Source organism: Brachyhypopomus gauderio, chromosome 10 (assembly GCF_052324685.1).
Source record: "Brachyhypopomus gauderio isolate BG-103 chromosome 10, BGAUD_0.2, whole genome shotgun sequence".
NCBI lineage: Eukaryota > Metazoa > Chordata > Actinopteri > Gymnotiformes > Hypopomidae > Brachyhypopomus > Brachyhypopomus gauderio.
In genome coordinates, this window is record NC_135220.1 from 4,549,368 (window position 1) to 4,565,065 (window position 15,698).

At 46.9% G+C, this 15,698-nt stretch overlaps 1 protein-coding gene across 5 annotated transcripts in view; it reads right to left on the reverse strand.

Moving 5' to 3' along the window:
* Window positions 1-1,202: 1,202 nt before the first annotated feature.
* l1camb (L1 cell adhesion molecule, paralog b) overlaps window positions 1,203-15,698 on the reverse strand; it is a 40,726-nt gene continuing 26,230 nt past the window's right edge. For 3 of the 5 annotated variants that reach the window (XM_077018910.1, XM_077018913.1, XM_077018909.1), the window contains 22 exons: window positions 14,463-14,577; window positions 12,373-12,557; window positions 12,129-12,260; window positions 11,698-11,841; window positions 11,479-11,590; window positions 11,235-11,395; window positions 10,928-11,087; window positions 10,586-10,713; window positions 10,278-10,379; window positions 9,909-10,109; window positions 9,171-9,241; window positions 8,758-8,983; window positions 7,618-7,733; window positions 7,098-7,368; window positions 6,005-6,127; window positions 5,361-5,534; window positions 5,104-5,217; window positions 4,499-4,648; window positions 4,070-4,201; window positions 3,784-3,856; window positions 3,576-3,587; window positions 1,203-3,495 (listed from right to left, as the gene is read on the reverse strand). In XM_077018910.1, coding sequence (XP_076875025.1) covers window positions 3,225-3,495; window positions 3,576-3,587; window positions 3,784-3,856; window positions 4,070-4,201; window positions 4,499-4,648; window positions 5,104-5,217; window positions 5,361-5,534; window positions 6,005-6,127; window positions 7,098-7,368; window positions 7,618-7,733; window positions 8,758-8,983; window positions 9,171-9,241; window positions 9,909-10,109; window positions 10,278-10,379; window positions 10,586-10,713; window positions 10,928-11,087; window positions 11,235-11,395; window positions 11,479-11,590; window positions 11,698-11,841; window positions 12,129-12,260; window positions 12,373-12,557; window positions 14,463-14,577 — 3,173 coding nt within the window. In that variant the 3' untranslated portion in view covers window positions 1,203-3,224. The remainder of the gene's footprint in view (window positions 3,496-3,575; window positions 3,588-3,783; window positions 3,857-4,069; window positions 4,202-4,498; window positions 4,649-5,103; window positions 5,218-5,360; window positions 5,535-6,004; window positions 6,128-7,097; window positions 7,369-7,617; window positions 7,734-8,757; window positions 8,984-9,170; window positions 9,242-9,908; window positions 10,110-10,277; window positions 10,380-10,585; window positions 10,714-10,927; window positions 11,088-11,234; window positions 11,396-11,478; window positions 11,591-11,697; window positions 11,842-12,128; window positions 12,261-12,372; window positions 12,558-14,462; window positions 14,578-15,698) is intronic. The other 2 variants (XM_077018911.1, XM_077018912.1) reach the window with 2 other exon arrangements.

Consider the following 15,698-nt stretch of genomic DNA (forward strand, 5'->3'; position numbering starts at 1 on the left):
CCATTCTGTACCAAAAACTACACGATGCAAACCCACTGATTTCTCAAAACACGTTTTCTTAATATGAAAATATATAAATCTAATGCGTTTTCTGTTTGTATCAACTACATCCTTTTTAAAGCTGCATCTATGGTAGTTTTCATATTTCTCATGCGTCAGACTTCAACCAGTGGGCTGGTACTGTGCTTTTAGGACAGAATGGTGTAAAGGCAGACAACCAGAATCATGAAACAAGATCACAAGGCTGCTGTTGGACTGAGGCCTCAACCACCCATAACAGGTACAGTGTACTTTTGTGGTTCTCATACAGATGTTTTGAACTTTAAAAACAAGCTTAAAAATAGACTGTAGGCCTATACTAACATGGCCACTTGTTTTATGTTTTGTTTTTAATTCAGAGGATCGGTAACTCTTCACAGCTCCCCCTACAGGCATGGTTCCGCCATCACTTTACCCTCCAACAGCATAAATGACATTGGTTAAAATTCAGCATCAGTTAATTTGACATTTCATTAATTGTAGCCTACATGATAATATCCAGGATGCTTCATGTCTTTAGAAAGCAAAAAACGGTATTCCCTCCTGATTATATTCTACTCCTCTAAAGGTCATATCAAACATGTAAAATAGGAAAATAAGAAACGCTGGAACCCTAATGGAATGCGTACCTATATAAAATGCTCAAAATGCTTTTTTTTATTCTTCGAGGGGAAAAAAGCAAAATGCGAAATGACAATCCTTAAGGATATTTACATTCAAAAGTAAACCTCTTTGATTCTTCCCGCTCTATTATAACCGTGCCCTACCAACTCCACGTGTTTGCCATGCTGCATTACCATCTGTGTTCACCTGAGCCTTTATGAAGCTGAGAGGTGATGTGTCTAATGGGTGTCAATGGAGGATTTAGTCGTGTGGCCGTGACCACTCTATCGTGGTTGATGTTGAAATGTCAAGACGCGATATTCGTAGAAAAGTATCGAGGGGAGGCCAGAAGACAGCTCTGGAAGGCATCTCATCAGCTTTACAGCACAGAGCAGAGGCTGCTTCAGCGCCACAGAGTACAAACAGCTTCAGCCTCACAGACCGGTTCGCCACGTTAGCGCTCACGTTCACAACTCTTCCTCATGCGGTTAGTAGTTGCAGCAAATACAGAAAACGCTTAGCCTGTCGAGTACAAGCACAGGAAGCACAACATTTGGATCCATTGCGGTTGCTGAATGTATTTTTTTAAAGGTCTTATATCGAGTTGAAAACATACACTACGTTAAATACATACCACTCTTTGGATGACAATACACTGGTAATGATACACGTCATTCCTGAATTTGTCCTGATTACTCAAAATGAGACACATACATATGGATCAATCATACATGTCAGACAATCACATACTGAACATGTGTGCATATGGGATTAATATATTATTGTAGTACAATATGGTACAATTGGACATCATATGTGACACGTTGTAATATTGACGTAAAAGGAATGTTCTCCAAAACCTTTGCACTACATATGTGTATGTTGAACTGGCATTCTGTGTGGACCCTGTATCCTGCACTGCGTGATGAGAGAGGAGAGGTCTGGGACGCGTGCTCGTGGAAACGCGCTGATGGATAAATCATATTCTCCATGGGAAAACAGCAATTAAAAATACAATAAAATGACAAAATGACAACAAAAGTATTGCATTCTAGAAAATAACCAATGTAACCAACAAAAATATATCCAATGTATTTGTGAAAATATGACATATAAAATATATAGTAAAATTAAAAAAGGTCTAATGCAAAACTGATATAAACATCATGAAAATAACAAATGAAGTAAGATATTTCTTACTTACTATATTGGTACTTTGTTTGAACTTATTATTAGCTCCCTTCTCTCTCTCTCTCTCTCTCTCTATCCCTCCATCATCACACCTTTCATCTTTCCGTCAGCCCTTTCTGCGTCCTGTTGTCTTCACCCTCTAGTTTGCTGCCGTGCTATTTAATAACGTTTGTTCACGGCCGAGCTTGGCCATGGCTAACCCTCACACTTCCCCGACAACAACAGGATAATAATATTAACCTGATTAACTACATTTTTTTCCATTTTGGAATAGTGCATTGCAAACCATCTGGTTGCAGCATAATGTTATAAAATTCTTAAAATATGTTATAAATGATTTTGAATTGAAATGAAGGTTTCAGTTTAATTTTGAGTGGGATTTAAGCCTGACTGTGCCCAGCCGCCCGGCGTGTTGCTCCAGAGCGCTGAGAGGAACACTGCACGTGAGGAGGCTGGACCTAGCGGCAGGAAGGCAGGCATGGGCCAGGGCAGAGGGCAAAGGTCAGAGGGCAGAGGGGCATGGGAGCGGAGGATCACACCCCTCACTCCTAGCTGTAAACCTAGTGGGAAGAATAGCTGGCCTCTGTAAACAGTTGTCAGAAAAGTACTGTGGAATGTCGTGTGTTCCCTTCCTTTGAGAGACTGGTGCGTGTAGCTCTGTTTGCAGGAGTCTTAAGGCCTGGATAGACTAGCCTGACTTTTCTGTGATGCAACCATTTGCTGATGTTTCCAGGAGAAAGGGCACCTGTGTCTTACTGCTGAAAGGACGTGTAAACCACTTCACATGCTGCACTGAGAGCTTGAGGATGTTCTCAGTAAATGACGATGTAACAGCTGTATGGCTGAGACAGGCTTTCATGAGTTTGACGGAACTGGTGACTATGGACACAGTCTGAACAATTAGCAATGCCAACTGGATTAACTGACCTTATTATTGTTGTTTAGCCTTCCTGTTTATAATGGTTATGGCAATAAAGCAGTTATTGGAGTAGATCCACATGCTTGCACGCATGCACACACACACACACACACACACACACACACACACACACACACACACACACACACACAAACGAAAGAGAGAGAGAACACGAGTCTTCGCATTCTCTGAAATCTATCCAGGCCCTTAGACAAGCATGTTGGTGTGAGCATGTGTGTTTCAGCATCACGGGCAGGGCAGTTCCAGTCCTCCTTTCTTGTGTTATAACCAAGGTCGTCAGTAGGGGGCGTGTGTGTGTGTGTGTGCGTGGGTGTGGGTGTGGGGGGGGGGGGGTTGCTTTCACACTCGGGCAGTATCACAATCAAATCCAAAAGGTGAATGTATGGCAGCAGAAGGTCGGTGGGGTCAAACTCTCAGCCCACTGGCCGACACCAGCGCAGGGGGCGTGGCCTCAGTTCCCTCCCAGGATACCGGTGACGGAGCTGGGGAAGCTGATACTGGGTGCGGGCATGTTGGGGTTGATGGGGGAGGCGGTGCCAGAGCTCTCGTGGTCGCCGTGGCCGGGGGCGTCTCTGCGTCCGCTGTACTGGCCGATGAAGGAGCCGTCCTCGTTGAACTGGATGTCCACGCTGTCGCCGTATTCCGCCAGGCTGTCGTCGCTGGCCCGTTTGCTCTGCACGCACAGGGACTGCTGGCTCGTCGAACGCTTCTCCTCGTTATCGCTGCCGAGAGGAGGCGGAGTGTGAGGTGACGGAAACGGGAGACTCCACGCATGGACTCTTAAACGAGGGATGAAACTCACCTCTCTAGAGATCTGCATTGTGTCAGCATTTGGAAGAATAAGAAGTCATTGGATATATCCCATCGATATGTGAGGCAAACCACGACAGAATAATGCAGTTCTGTCAGTGTGAAGTTTTATTCTGACTTCATCTTAAATGGTTCGGTAAATATTTCCCGTGTTTGCGTGTTTTTGACCAGGACCGTTTGGAGTCTGGCCCAACACTCACCTGTACTCTCCGAATGTCTCATCCTTCATAGGTCTGGCCTCAGAATCCACCTGGCCTTCCTCTTTACTATTTACTGCAACAAGGCAAATACTTGTTTTACAGAAAGTTCTTTCTGTAGCTGGTTAGAAAACAACTTCAAAGCACATTGAGAACATGGCAGGTGGTCATTGCAGGAGACGACCTAAAACCAACATTCTCTGTGACTGGGGGTTAAGGAGAGCTCAGCCTGCCCTTCCCATGAAACCCCCCCCCCCCCCCTCTCTGGCTGTGCGTTGATGTGCATTACCTGAATATTTGCCTCCCTTGCTTTTCTTGATGAGGCAGAGGATGATGAAGATGAGGAGGAGGAGCACCAGGGCACTGATAAGGCCGATGAACCATCCTTGGGTAGCAAAGCCTCCTTGCACCTCCAAGAGCTCTGAGAGCACAGACCCGCAGGGCGGAGGGACGGAGAAGGAGCCAGAGAAGGAGGGGTGAGAGGACAGAACAGAGATAAGGAAAAGACATGAGAGTAATCACAGTCCATCACAATAAACCACAGTACACCACAGTACACCATAGTAAACCACAGTCCATCACAGTAAATCACAGTCTATCACAATAAACCACAGTACACCACAGTACACCACATTACATCACTGTACATCACATATATAGTGTTAAGTTTGGTATATAAGGCTGAGAGGTGATTAGTGTGTGTGCACTGCAGCCCTGCCTGGCCCACTTGTCATCATGTTGTCGCTCCAGTAGGTGGAGTTGAAGAGACGGATCTCCAGCAGGTACTGAGTGCCTGGTTTCAGTCCCTGTAGCTGGTAGAAGCCCTGACTTGAATTGACCTGCTCCGATTCCTCCCAGTTACCATCATCTAACACACACACACACACACACACACACCAGTTTGTACACAAAATTGTACACTGTCTTTAGGAGTGCTCTATGTGTGAAGAGTGCTTGTGATGAGTGAATTCAAGTGTCAAGTTCATTATTCCCAGTACACATTCACTTATAGTTTAAAGTCTTCATTTAAACCTCCTTAATGTCCAATGATGAAATGATGTGTTTGAATGAATGAATAAACTGCATAAAACACTCAATGGTACAAAATTTCAGTTAATTCTTTAATGTCTATATTCCATATGATAAAATATAATATGATCATCTACAAATACCTATATCTATGTCTATGTCTTCTGCACTAGTGTAAATTATTGATGTCTGTATTAAGCCCGTGATTGCTGACATACATCTTTATAAATGCAAATAGTGGATTCATACAGATGGTTTAGTGAAGTTTAATAAAATTTTTTGTATGAGTCTCACCACTTGTCCTCTTGTAGTGGACAGCAAAACCGATGTTTCGCTGTCTGTACCCCGGGACCCAGCTCAGGTTGACCGATGTCTCACCAATAGTCATGTTGACAGTTTCTGGTGGTACTGCATGAAGCAGATTTAAGATGCAAACACACAATTCAAATCCCCAAATGGAGAAAAACATTCAGATTCAGAACAGGAGTTTACAGTCCACACGTAGCATTTCATTATTAATCTTAAAACCCGTTAGAAAAGTTCAGTTCCACCTCCGTCGAGCAAGGTGGTGCCGGTGATTTTGGCAGGTTCTCCCTCCCCTGTGTTGGTGAAGGCCCTCAGGTGGAACAGGTAGTGTCCTCTGGGATCCAGCTTATGCAGACTGACGTGCGTGGCTGTGGGCTCGATCTTCACCATCTCTAGTGTGCTTCGGTTATTCTCTATAACTACAGACCAGGCCAAGAGTTCAACAGTCAACACAACCTCCCACTCAGTGTATTGACATGTTATTACCACTCAGTGTATTGACATGTTATTACCACTCATTGTATTGATGTGTGTTATTACCACTAACTGTATTGATGTGATTTTACTGCTCATTATATTGATGTGTTTATTTCAAATATTTCTTTTAACTATATTCCAGAGGTTTTTAACTCCAGACCTCAAACCCAAATTGTAGTTCTAGATTTTGTGATTACTGAGAATTAAGTGTTCATGTAACAGGGCCAGGACGTTACACCTGATTCTCAGATAAAGACTGGATATCGTCTGTAGTACCTAAATCTGCCAGGTTGTGAGTGAGGACCTTTGTTCTATGACATAATTTAACTCAATTATGCAATTACGGAACTCAAAGCCCAGATTTTGGGTGGCGGTCTGTGAAATAAGTTGGCATGAGTGAGGCGTGGCCTACCCTCTTGGTAATGCAGGATGTAACCTCGCAGCACCCCGTTGGTCTTCAGTGGGTGTCTCCAGAAGAGCGTCAGCTCTGTCTCAGATGGACTCTCAAGATTCAAGATAATGGGGGGTCCAGGAACTAGAGTCCGAAGGAAGAGAGTGGAAGAGAGGCAGGAGTTAGATGTTGGTGATGACGTAGGCATACCTGGATGGTATCTGGGTCTAGAAATGACTGTGTTACTGTGTCTAGAAATACTGAGACAGCACAATCTTTAAAAAATATATTTATATATATTTTAGAATTTTTTTTAAGGTAGCAATGCATACTTGTAACAGACGCCCTGTCTGTTTACTCGTACCAGACGCCCTGTCTGTTTACTCGTACCAGACACCCTGTCTGTTTACTCGTACCAGACGCCCTGTCTGTTTACTCGTTCCAGACGCCCTGTCTGTTTACTCGTTCCAGACGCCCTGTCTGTTTACTCGTACCAGACGCCCTGTCTGTTTACTCGTTCCAGACGCCCTGTCTGTTTACTCGTACCAGACACCCTGTCTGTTTACTCGTACCAGACGCCCTGTCTGTTTACTCGTTCCAGACGCCCTGTCTGTTTACTCGTACCAGACGCCCTGTCTGTTTACTCGTTCCAGACGCCCTGTCTGTTTACTCGTACCAGACACCCTGTCTGTTTACTCGTACCATACACCCTGTCTGTTTACTCGTTCCAGACGCCTTGCTGCGTTTTCGTACCAGGTTTCCTTCTGCTGATTTGTCTTTTGAACATGTTATAATGTGGATGCACAGACAGACAGACCTGCTGTCTCAACCCCAGTGGGAAACCACGTTTCGTCTGGACAGTGTACGTCAAGGTGAAGGCCCAGACTCTCACCATCTTTAGCCTTTTTTTACCCTTTGTGCATTTGGAATGATTTCCATAGTCAATAAGTGCACAGGTAGGGCACATACTGCCTTCAGTTCACCGTGACTTTATTAGACATTATTTCAGGTGGTAATAGTAAGTTAATGTGTTTCATAATGGTATGTATAAGGAGGCCGGGCCACATATTTCAGGTCTATTTATAGTGTGTTATGCAGATTTTCGTCTCCTCACCTCCTTCAGGTGTGCTAAAATGGGACGGTTCAGAATGAGGCCCCTCCCCTTTGTTGTTGAATGCTGTGATTGACAGCTCGTAGTTGGAATAGAATTCCAGGTTGCTCAGAATCTCCTCCTCCTTTCTGTCTCCTTCAACCACCACCACCAGGTTCTCCTTCTCTCCCTCCATCTCAATCACTCTCTCCAACTCTTGTACCGAAGCCAGAGAACGCTTGCCTTTGCCATGGTGATCACTGGTGCCCTTTGACCCCAGTCTCTTTAGATAGATCTAATCACACACACACACACACACACACACACACACACACACACACACACACACACACACACACACACACACACACACACAGAGGAGCAGGACGGGTGAGGAACTGCAAGTTCTGTAGATTATTGTTGTTATATGTAATGCCATAACAACCAACGTAAATTTACACATGTGGAATCCATACTATACCTAATGCTAAAATAACTTTAAAACATATATTTGTTAAGGATGACGTGCAGGTTGCTGACATACCTTGTATCCTTGCAGGTGCCCACGCACAGACTCTCTACTGACTGGAGTCCATCTCACAGAAACGGCAGTACCGTTGACCTCGCTAATGGTCACTTCGGTTGGAGCCATCAAAGGCACTGAGGAAGAGAGAGTGTTCAGTGTAATATCTTCGTTATATCATTATCAGGGTCATAAAGGAAAGGAAGTAGAACTTAGTACTATAATACTATAAGCACAATTATTATACTACAGTATTATAATAACTGGACTTCAGTACTATAATAATATACTTGTAACTGCCTCCTTCGTGTTTTCCCTAGTATTTGTGTTAGTTTCTTGGTTTTCCACGCATTTGGTTTAATTTGGTTTGTTATTGCTTTCACCTGTGTTGCATTTAATTCCTTGTTGTTCTTCTATTTAGTCCTCTCGCTTTTCTCCATAGTTGTCATTGCGTCTTGGCCATGTTCAGAGGTGTCAATTCCAGGTTCAGAAAGTAAACGTCCTCACCAGGATTTTGCTCAAGCTTGCTAGATTTTCTAATTAGTGCAATCCAGGTAAAATTAGTGGAATGAATGCAATCCAGGAAGCCTGAGCAAAATCCTGGTGAGGACTTTTACTTTCTGAACCTGGAATTGACACCTCTACGAAGAGTTGCTGATAAAAATCTACTAGATGAACCTGATCTTAGTCAGGCTCTTTCCCAGTCGTATTATATAGGTTTTGCCATTTGTCTTTCACGTTTGTGTCTCTTTGAGGAGATTAAGGTTTTGTTCTTTCATGTACTCGGTTAGCAGTGTTTACGTTTCCTGGAGTTGTTTTGAGTCACGGTGTTTTGTTTAATTAGAGAGGTTTTCTGTTGGTTCTTGTTTTTGCCATTCTTGTTTAAAGTTTAATCGTCTGTAGTTCCTGTATTTCTTGGCATTTTACGTGATTCTTATGTTTGCTTAAGTAACCGTGTTGTGGTTGTGGCTGTGTCAAAGTGTGATTTTGTCAGTGCTGTCCCATGAAAACGTATCCTTAAATATCTGCAGACATGTGAGAGGTGATATACTGTACATACACACGTGTGTTAGGGGAGCAAACAGAAGAATGAATGGTACATAAAGATCAGGAGGTGTGGTGAGAGGCAGTAATGAGAGGAAACAGCTCAGCGTGTCGTACGGTCTTCTCCTGAGTGCCCGATGGAGGAGGCGGGGTTGGGGGCGGAGCCTTTATCGTTCTCCGCCTGCACCTTGATCTCGTAGGCAGCGAAGGTTTCTGTGTTATTGACGGTGAAAGGCGGGTAGGACACAACAGCGTGCTGCCACTGGGAGACAGGGCTGGACGCATCACGCCACCACACCTTGTACTTGAAGCCTGGTCCATTGAAATGTCTCTGATCAACCTCCTGAAGAGAGAGAGAGAGAGAGAGAGAGAGAGAGAGAGAGAGAGAGAGAGAGAGAGAGAGAGAGAGAGAGAGAGAGAGAGAGAGAGAGAGAGAATACACACAGCATTTGAGGAGGAGTCTGCTGCATCACTGCCTACTGTTGCTGATGATTACTGAATAATAACAAGGAGCTTGTGTGTGGGCCCACCTCCCATGTGATGACCATGCTGTTTGGGTGAGTAGAATCACTCCTCACGTTCTCCGGGTTCAGGTCGGGCTCTGGTTACATGTTAATGCATAAAGGACAGGAAGTACATGAGGTGTCAGTTTGGGTTTTTTATTGTATTAAGACTAATTAAGACTTTGACAGATATGCATCGTGTATGTAACAAGTGTGTCAGGTGTGTGTGAGGTGTGTGAGCTGTGTGTGAGCTGTATGTCAGATATGTTTAAGGTGTGTGGGCTGTGTGTGGTGGGTGTGAGATGTGTGTAAGCTGTGTCAGGTGTGTGTGAGGTGTGTGTGAGCTGTGTCAGGTGTGTATGAGCTGTGTGAGGTGTGTGTGAGCTGTGTGAGGTGAGTGTGAGGTGTGTGTGAGGTGTGTGAGCTGTGTCAGGTGTGTGTGAGGTGTGTGAGCTGTGTCAGGTGTGTGTGAGGTGTGTGAGCTGTGTCAGGTATGTGTGAGGTGTGTGAGCTGTGTCAGGTGTGTGTCAGGTGTGTGTAAGCTGTGTCAGGTGTGTGTAAGCTGTGTCAGGTGTGTGTGAGGTGTGTGAGCTGTGTCAGGTGTGTATGAGCAGTGTGAGGTGTGTGTGAGGTGTGTGTAAGCTGTGTGAGGTGTGTGAGCTGTGTCAGGTGTGTGTGAGCTGTGTGAGCTGTGTCAGGTGTGTATGAGCTGTGTGAGGTGTGCGTGAGGTGTGTGTCACGTGTGGGTGTGGTTCAGAGACGCACTGGCAGCAGGCGTGGTGTAGAACTCTGAGGGGACGCTGGGGTCACTCATCCCAATCTCGTTTACTGCCGCCACTCTGAAGCAGTAGGTGAGGTATGGGTGGAGTGGGACCTCCATGTGCATGACCTCCTCAGAAACACGCCTCAGCTCCATCCACCTGCCTGGCTCTGAGGGCAAGTCCTCCTTCATCTCAATCACATACTCTAGAGAAGCAGTGAGACACACACACACAGACACACAGACGCGATTATGTAGGCCATCACCTACACATGGTTCTCACCATGATTCCAGCAAACCACTGTGATCTGTGAGTCACGTGAAAGATCCTACTGTCATAATGTGTCATATTCTGTCATATTGTGGTGAATCACCGAACACTGGGCTGCCGTTTTCTTCCCCCTTCACCCAGGACAGAGTGACGCTGTGACCTTTTCTCTCCGACAGCTCGAGTGTATGAGGGGCCTCTGGCTTATCTAAAGGACCAAACAAACAAAGGAGTGAAGCACACTCACTTACTGGCTCACTCACTCACTCACTCACTCACTGTCAGTCTCTCATTCTCTTTCTTCCACATCTTTTCACTCACTCTCTGTCCTCTCACTTTCACTCATTCATTCTGTCAGTCACTCAGGCAGAGCGTGAATACAGTGTTGCAGTCCCGGATCTGGGATCAACCCACCAACCACAGTGATGGATCCGGTCGCAGTATCACTGTCCACTGTGGTCCTGACCTCACACGTGTAAGCCCCAGCATCAAGTGGGTACACAGCGGTGATCTTGAGGGATCCATTTTTAAAAACCGTGTACCTGCCAATGCAAGATCGAACATGTAACGTAACCTACTGAGTTCATAGCTAAAAATACCACGACTTCCTTGGGACAAAAAGATAGTAATGGTAACAAGACTTGAGAGTATTGAGAGTTCTTTTTTCAGCTATTTTAAAGTTCATATGGAAAGACTTTTGCGACTGTCGTCATGCTGCATATTTGAAATGTGTGTGTATTGTTGGCGTGTGTTTACTTGTCATCCACGTATGATGTCATGATGTTCTGGTTGCCTTTCGTCCACTGTATGGTGGGATACAAGAGCTGGAGATCCACCTGGAACTGGCAGTGGAGAATGGCCGTGTCTCCTCGCAGGACAAGGAGGTCCTCTGGACGGTTCGTGATCTGAGTTCTGTCTGGAGGGACGGAAAGAAGATGGCTGATGAGGTCTATGACAGTAACCCTCTGCTTCATGATGTTATTGACGTATCACAGACGCGCTTTCCCCCGAACTCGCATGTGTGAGCGAGTGTTTCTGGGTGCGAGGGCTTGTCCTCACTCACTCATCACGTCCAGGTGAGCAGTGATGGACAGGTTACTGTGTCTCACGGAGCACCAGTACTCCCCACTGTCCTCCACGCTCACGTTAATGATCTGCAACGTGCCATTGGTCAGCTGCGAGATCTTTGGATTGGACAGGACCGCTCCCATGTTTTCACTCTTCCTGTTAAAGACACAGTCACTCTGTTTAGTCTGGAGCATGTCTTGAACTTCCTTTCTAGTGTCTCACCAGGGGGGTTGTCTCACCAGGTGATCCGCGGCTGAGGAGATCCAAAGGTGGAACAGTCCAGGAACGCTGTCATACCCTCGGTCAGCCTGTACTGCTGGTCAGGTGCAGTCAGGATCTGAGGCGGCAGCTCTGCACACACACCAGAAGGAGGCGAGAAGAAGCAGAGATGCTCAGGTTGGTTTCCATCGCTCAGGAGAAGAGCCGCGGGAAAGCCGTGTGGCCGGGGCCGTACTGACCGATCACGTGGACGTGGATGTTGACCAGGTTGGTGCCGTGCAGGTTAGACGCCTCGCACTGATAGACGGCGGTGTCGCTGTACTGCACGTCGATCAGAGTGAGCGTGTGAGCGGACAGAGTGCGTCTGGGCTCCGAGTCCGTCGCTGCAACACAGAGAGCAAGCTTGATCAACAAGACTACGGGACAGAGACGTGTGTTTAAGATGAGGCTGAAAGAAAAGAGAACGGAGACATAAAGCAGATGTGTGTGTGTGTGTGTGTGTGTGTGTGTGTGTGTGTGTGTGTGTGTGTGTGTGTGTGTGTGTGTGTGTGTGTGAATGGAAGAGAGACAGAGACTCAAATCTGCACGGAAGACAGCACGACCACACATTGTGAGGTCGCGTCTGGGATGTGTGTGTGTGTGTGTGTGTCTGGGATGGGTGTGTGTATACCAGAGATGGGCACGCCATTGATCCTCCATGTGACACTTGGTGTGGGAATTCCCCTGGCCTGGCATTCCAGCAGGACCTTCTCTCCTGGGGCGTAGAGCTGGCTCTGGGTGATCTTGGTCCAGTACGGAGCAGCTACAGAGAGAACACGACAAGGCCGAGCTCTGAGTCAAACCTCCAGATCAAGCAGGAAGGGAGAGAAAGGTTGTTTGTGTGTGTGTGTGTGTGTGTGTGTGTGTGTGTGTACCCTCCACGGTGACGATGTAGGTGTGTGTTATGGACCCTTCCATATTGTTAGCTGTGCAGGTGTATTCCCCTTCGTCACTCTCTGAGATCTCCTTGAACACCAGGTGTCTGTCGAAGCTGGTCTTCATGATGTTGCTGGGACTCAGAGGGCCGTCCTTCCTCTTCCATGTCACCGTGGGAGTGGGCCTGGAGCCGAGCAGAGCCAGGTCAGGTCAGGTGAGACAAGAAATGTAGGAGTAGTAGTGGTAGTAGGGGCAGTGGTGGTGGCAGCAGTGGTAGAGAAGGGCTCAGGTGTAGTGTGGGTCTCAGGTGTAGTGAGGGTCTCAGGTGTAGTGTGAGTCTCAGGTGTAATGTGGGTCTCAGGTGTAGTGAGGGTCTCAGGTGTAGTGTGGGTCTCAGGTGTAGTGTGGGTCTCAGGTGTAGTGTGGGTCTCAGGTGTAGTGTGGGTCTCAGGTGTAGTGTGGGTCTCAGGTGTAGTGTGGGTCTCAGGTGTAATGTGGGTCTCAGGTGTAATGTGGGTCTCAGGTATAGTGAGTCTCAGGTGTAGTGTGGGTCTCAGGTGTAGTGTGGGTCTCAGGTGTAGTGTGGGTCTCAGGTGTAGTGTGTCTCAGGTGTAATGTGGGTCTCAGGTATAGTGAGTCTCAGGTGTAGTGTGTCTCAAGTGTAGTGTGGGTCTCAGGTGTAGTGTGGGTCTCAGGTGTAGTGTGGGTCTCAGGTGTAGTGTGTCTCAGGTGTAGTGTGGGTCTCAGGTGTAGTGTGGGTCTCAGGTGTAGTGTGGGTCTCAGGTGTAGTGTGAGTCTCAGGTGTAGTGAGTCTCAGGTGTAGTGAGTCTCAGGTGTAATGTGGGTCTCAGGTGTAGTGAGTCTCAGGTGTAATGTGGGTCTCAGGTGTAGTGAGTCTCAGGTGTAGTGTGGGTTTCAGGTGTAATGTGGGTCTCAGGTGTAGTGTGGGTCTCAGGTGTAGTGTGGGTCTCAGGTGTAATGTGGGTCTCAGGTGTAGTGTGGGTCTCAGGTGTAGTGTGGGTCTCAGGTGTAGTGAGTCTCAGGTGTAGTGAGACTCAGGTGTAATGTGGGTCTCAGGTGTAATGTGGGTCTCAGGTGTAATGTGGGTCTCAGGTGTAATGTGGGTCTCAGGTGTAATGTGGGTCTCAGGTGTAGTGAGTCTCAGGTGTAGTGGGTTTCAGGTGTAGTGGGTCTCAGGTGTAGTGGGTCTCAGGTGTAGTGGGTCTCAGGTGTAGTGAGTCTTAGGTGTAGTGAGTCTTAGGTGTAGTGGGATTCAGGTGTAGTGGGTCTCATGTGTAGTGTGGGTCTCAGGTGTAGTGGGTCTCAGGTGTAGTGAGTCTCAGGTGTAGTGGGTTTCAGGTGTAGTGGGTCTCAGGTGTTGTGGGTCTCAGGTGTAATGTGGGTCTCAGCTGTAGTGTGGGTCTCAGCTGTAGTGTGGGTCTCAGCTGTAGTGTGGGTCTCAGCTGTAGTGTGGGTCTCAGGTGTAGTGGGTTTCAGGTGTAGTGTGGGTCTCAGGTGTAGTGTGGGTCTCAGGTGTAGTGTGGGTCTCAGGTGTAGTGAGTCTCAGGTGTAGTGGGTTTCAGGTGTAGTGGGTCTCAGGTGTAGTGTGGGTCTCAGGTGTAGTGTGAGTCTCAGGTGTAGTGAGTCTCAGGTGTAATGTGGGTCTCAGGTGTAGTGAGTCTAAGGTGTAATGTGGGTCTCAGGTGTAGTGTGGGTCTCAGGTGTAGTGTGGGTCTCAGGTGTAGTGAGTCTCAGGTGTAGTGGGTCTCAGGTGTAGTGTGATTCTCAGGTGTAGTGTGAGTCTCAGGTGTAGTGAGTCTCAGGTGTAGTGAGTCTCAGATGTAGTGGGTCTCAGGTGTAGTGTGGGTCTCAGGTGTGTAGTGAGTCTCAGGTGTAATGTGGGTCTCAGGTGTAATGTGGGTCTCAGGTGTAATGTGGGTCTCAGGTGTAGTGTGGGTCTCAGGTGTAGTGTGGGTCTCAGGTGTAGTGTGGGTCTCAGGTGTAGTGAGTCTCAGGTGTAGTGAGTCTCAGGTGTAGTGGGTCTCAGGTGTAGTGGGTCTCAGGTGTAGTGGGTCTCAGGTGTACGTACAGGCCATGTGGAATACACTCGAGTGTGAGGCTGTGTCCTTTCAGCGCCTGGTACTGGGAGGTCAGGCCCGGTGGCTGGTACAGCTGTGGAGGTCTGTTCCTCACCACAGCATTGGCTGCAACCAAAACCCATACACACAAACTCTGTAGAAACAACCACCAGGGGGCGCTATGTAGGGCTGAACGATTTTGGAAAATAATCTAATTGCAATTTTTTATCTATAAATTGCGATTGCGATTTAAAATCGCGATTTTTTCCCATTGTTCCACTTCGGCATCTTTTATACAGCTCAGATACAGGGTTGCGGGGGGGGGGGGGGTGTAAACAGAGGCAGTCTTTGCATAGGCGTTGCTAGGCAATTACACGACTGGTTGTGCTGTAATCGCAAGTCTTTCAGTTGTTGTGGCTTTCACACTACATGACTGATCGGTGACGTGGGCTCACGAATTAAACAACTGGGGAATCGCCGACTCATCTGGCTGCCGTCCAAAAACACGAGAACACGAAAATGAAACACTCGCGAGAACCAGCAACACCACGAAGAAAATAAAAACAACGTACATGTACTCCACATTTTCGTTATTATTATTATTTTTTTACCGTTTAACCACTCCATAGTCCCAAATTGCCAGAATTATTTCATCTCTCCGTTGCAGTGAACATAGATATAGTCAATCGCACTATTTCTCCAGTGCTGTCACAATAACTTAAACACAGTCTTGTAGTAAAGTTGTATGAAGCTAGACGCTGCTGTTGACTCACAGTCGCCGACTGGGCTAGATATGAAACATGCTAGATATCTGCCGGTCGTCTGCGATGAGTTGGCGGCCACTCGGCGACGGCTCGGCGAGCGTCTTTCAGCAGTTCACACTACACGACTGAGCGAGCGCCGAATGATCCCCGATTTGCGTCCGACCACAGTTTCTGTCGGCGATCTACAAAAACAGTCGGCGACTGAAAAACCAGCCTAAAATCTTGTAGTGTGAACCTGAACTTATTTCTCGCATATTAATGTTGATGGGCCCCCTAGCTAAATTCGCCTTGAGCCTCCAAATTGCTAAGTCCGCCACTGGGTGTAAAATGGACTAAATTTAAGTATTATTATTATATCGTGATCGATCGATCGCCTGTGGTTGGCGCCAGAGCGAACTACTAATTTTTTAGTCTAAGACGGTCAATGCGTGAGAGTTGGCAACCCTGCAGGTATAGCAACTTGGCTAAAATATGTGCGTGAGG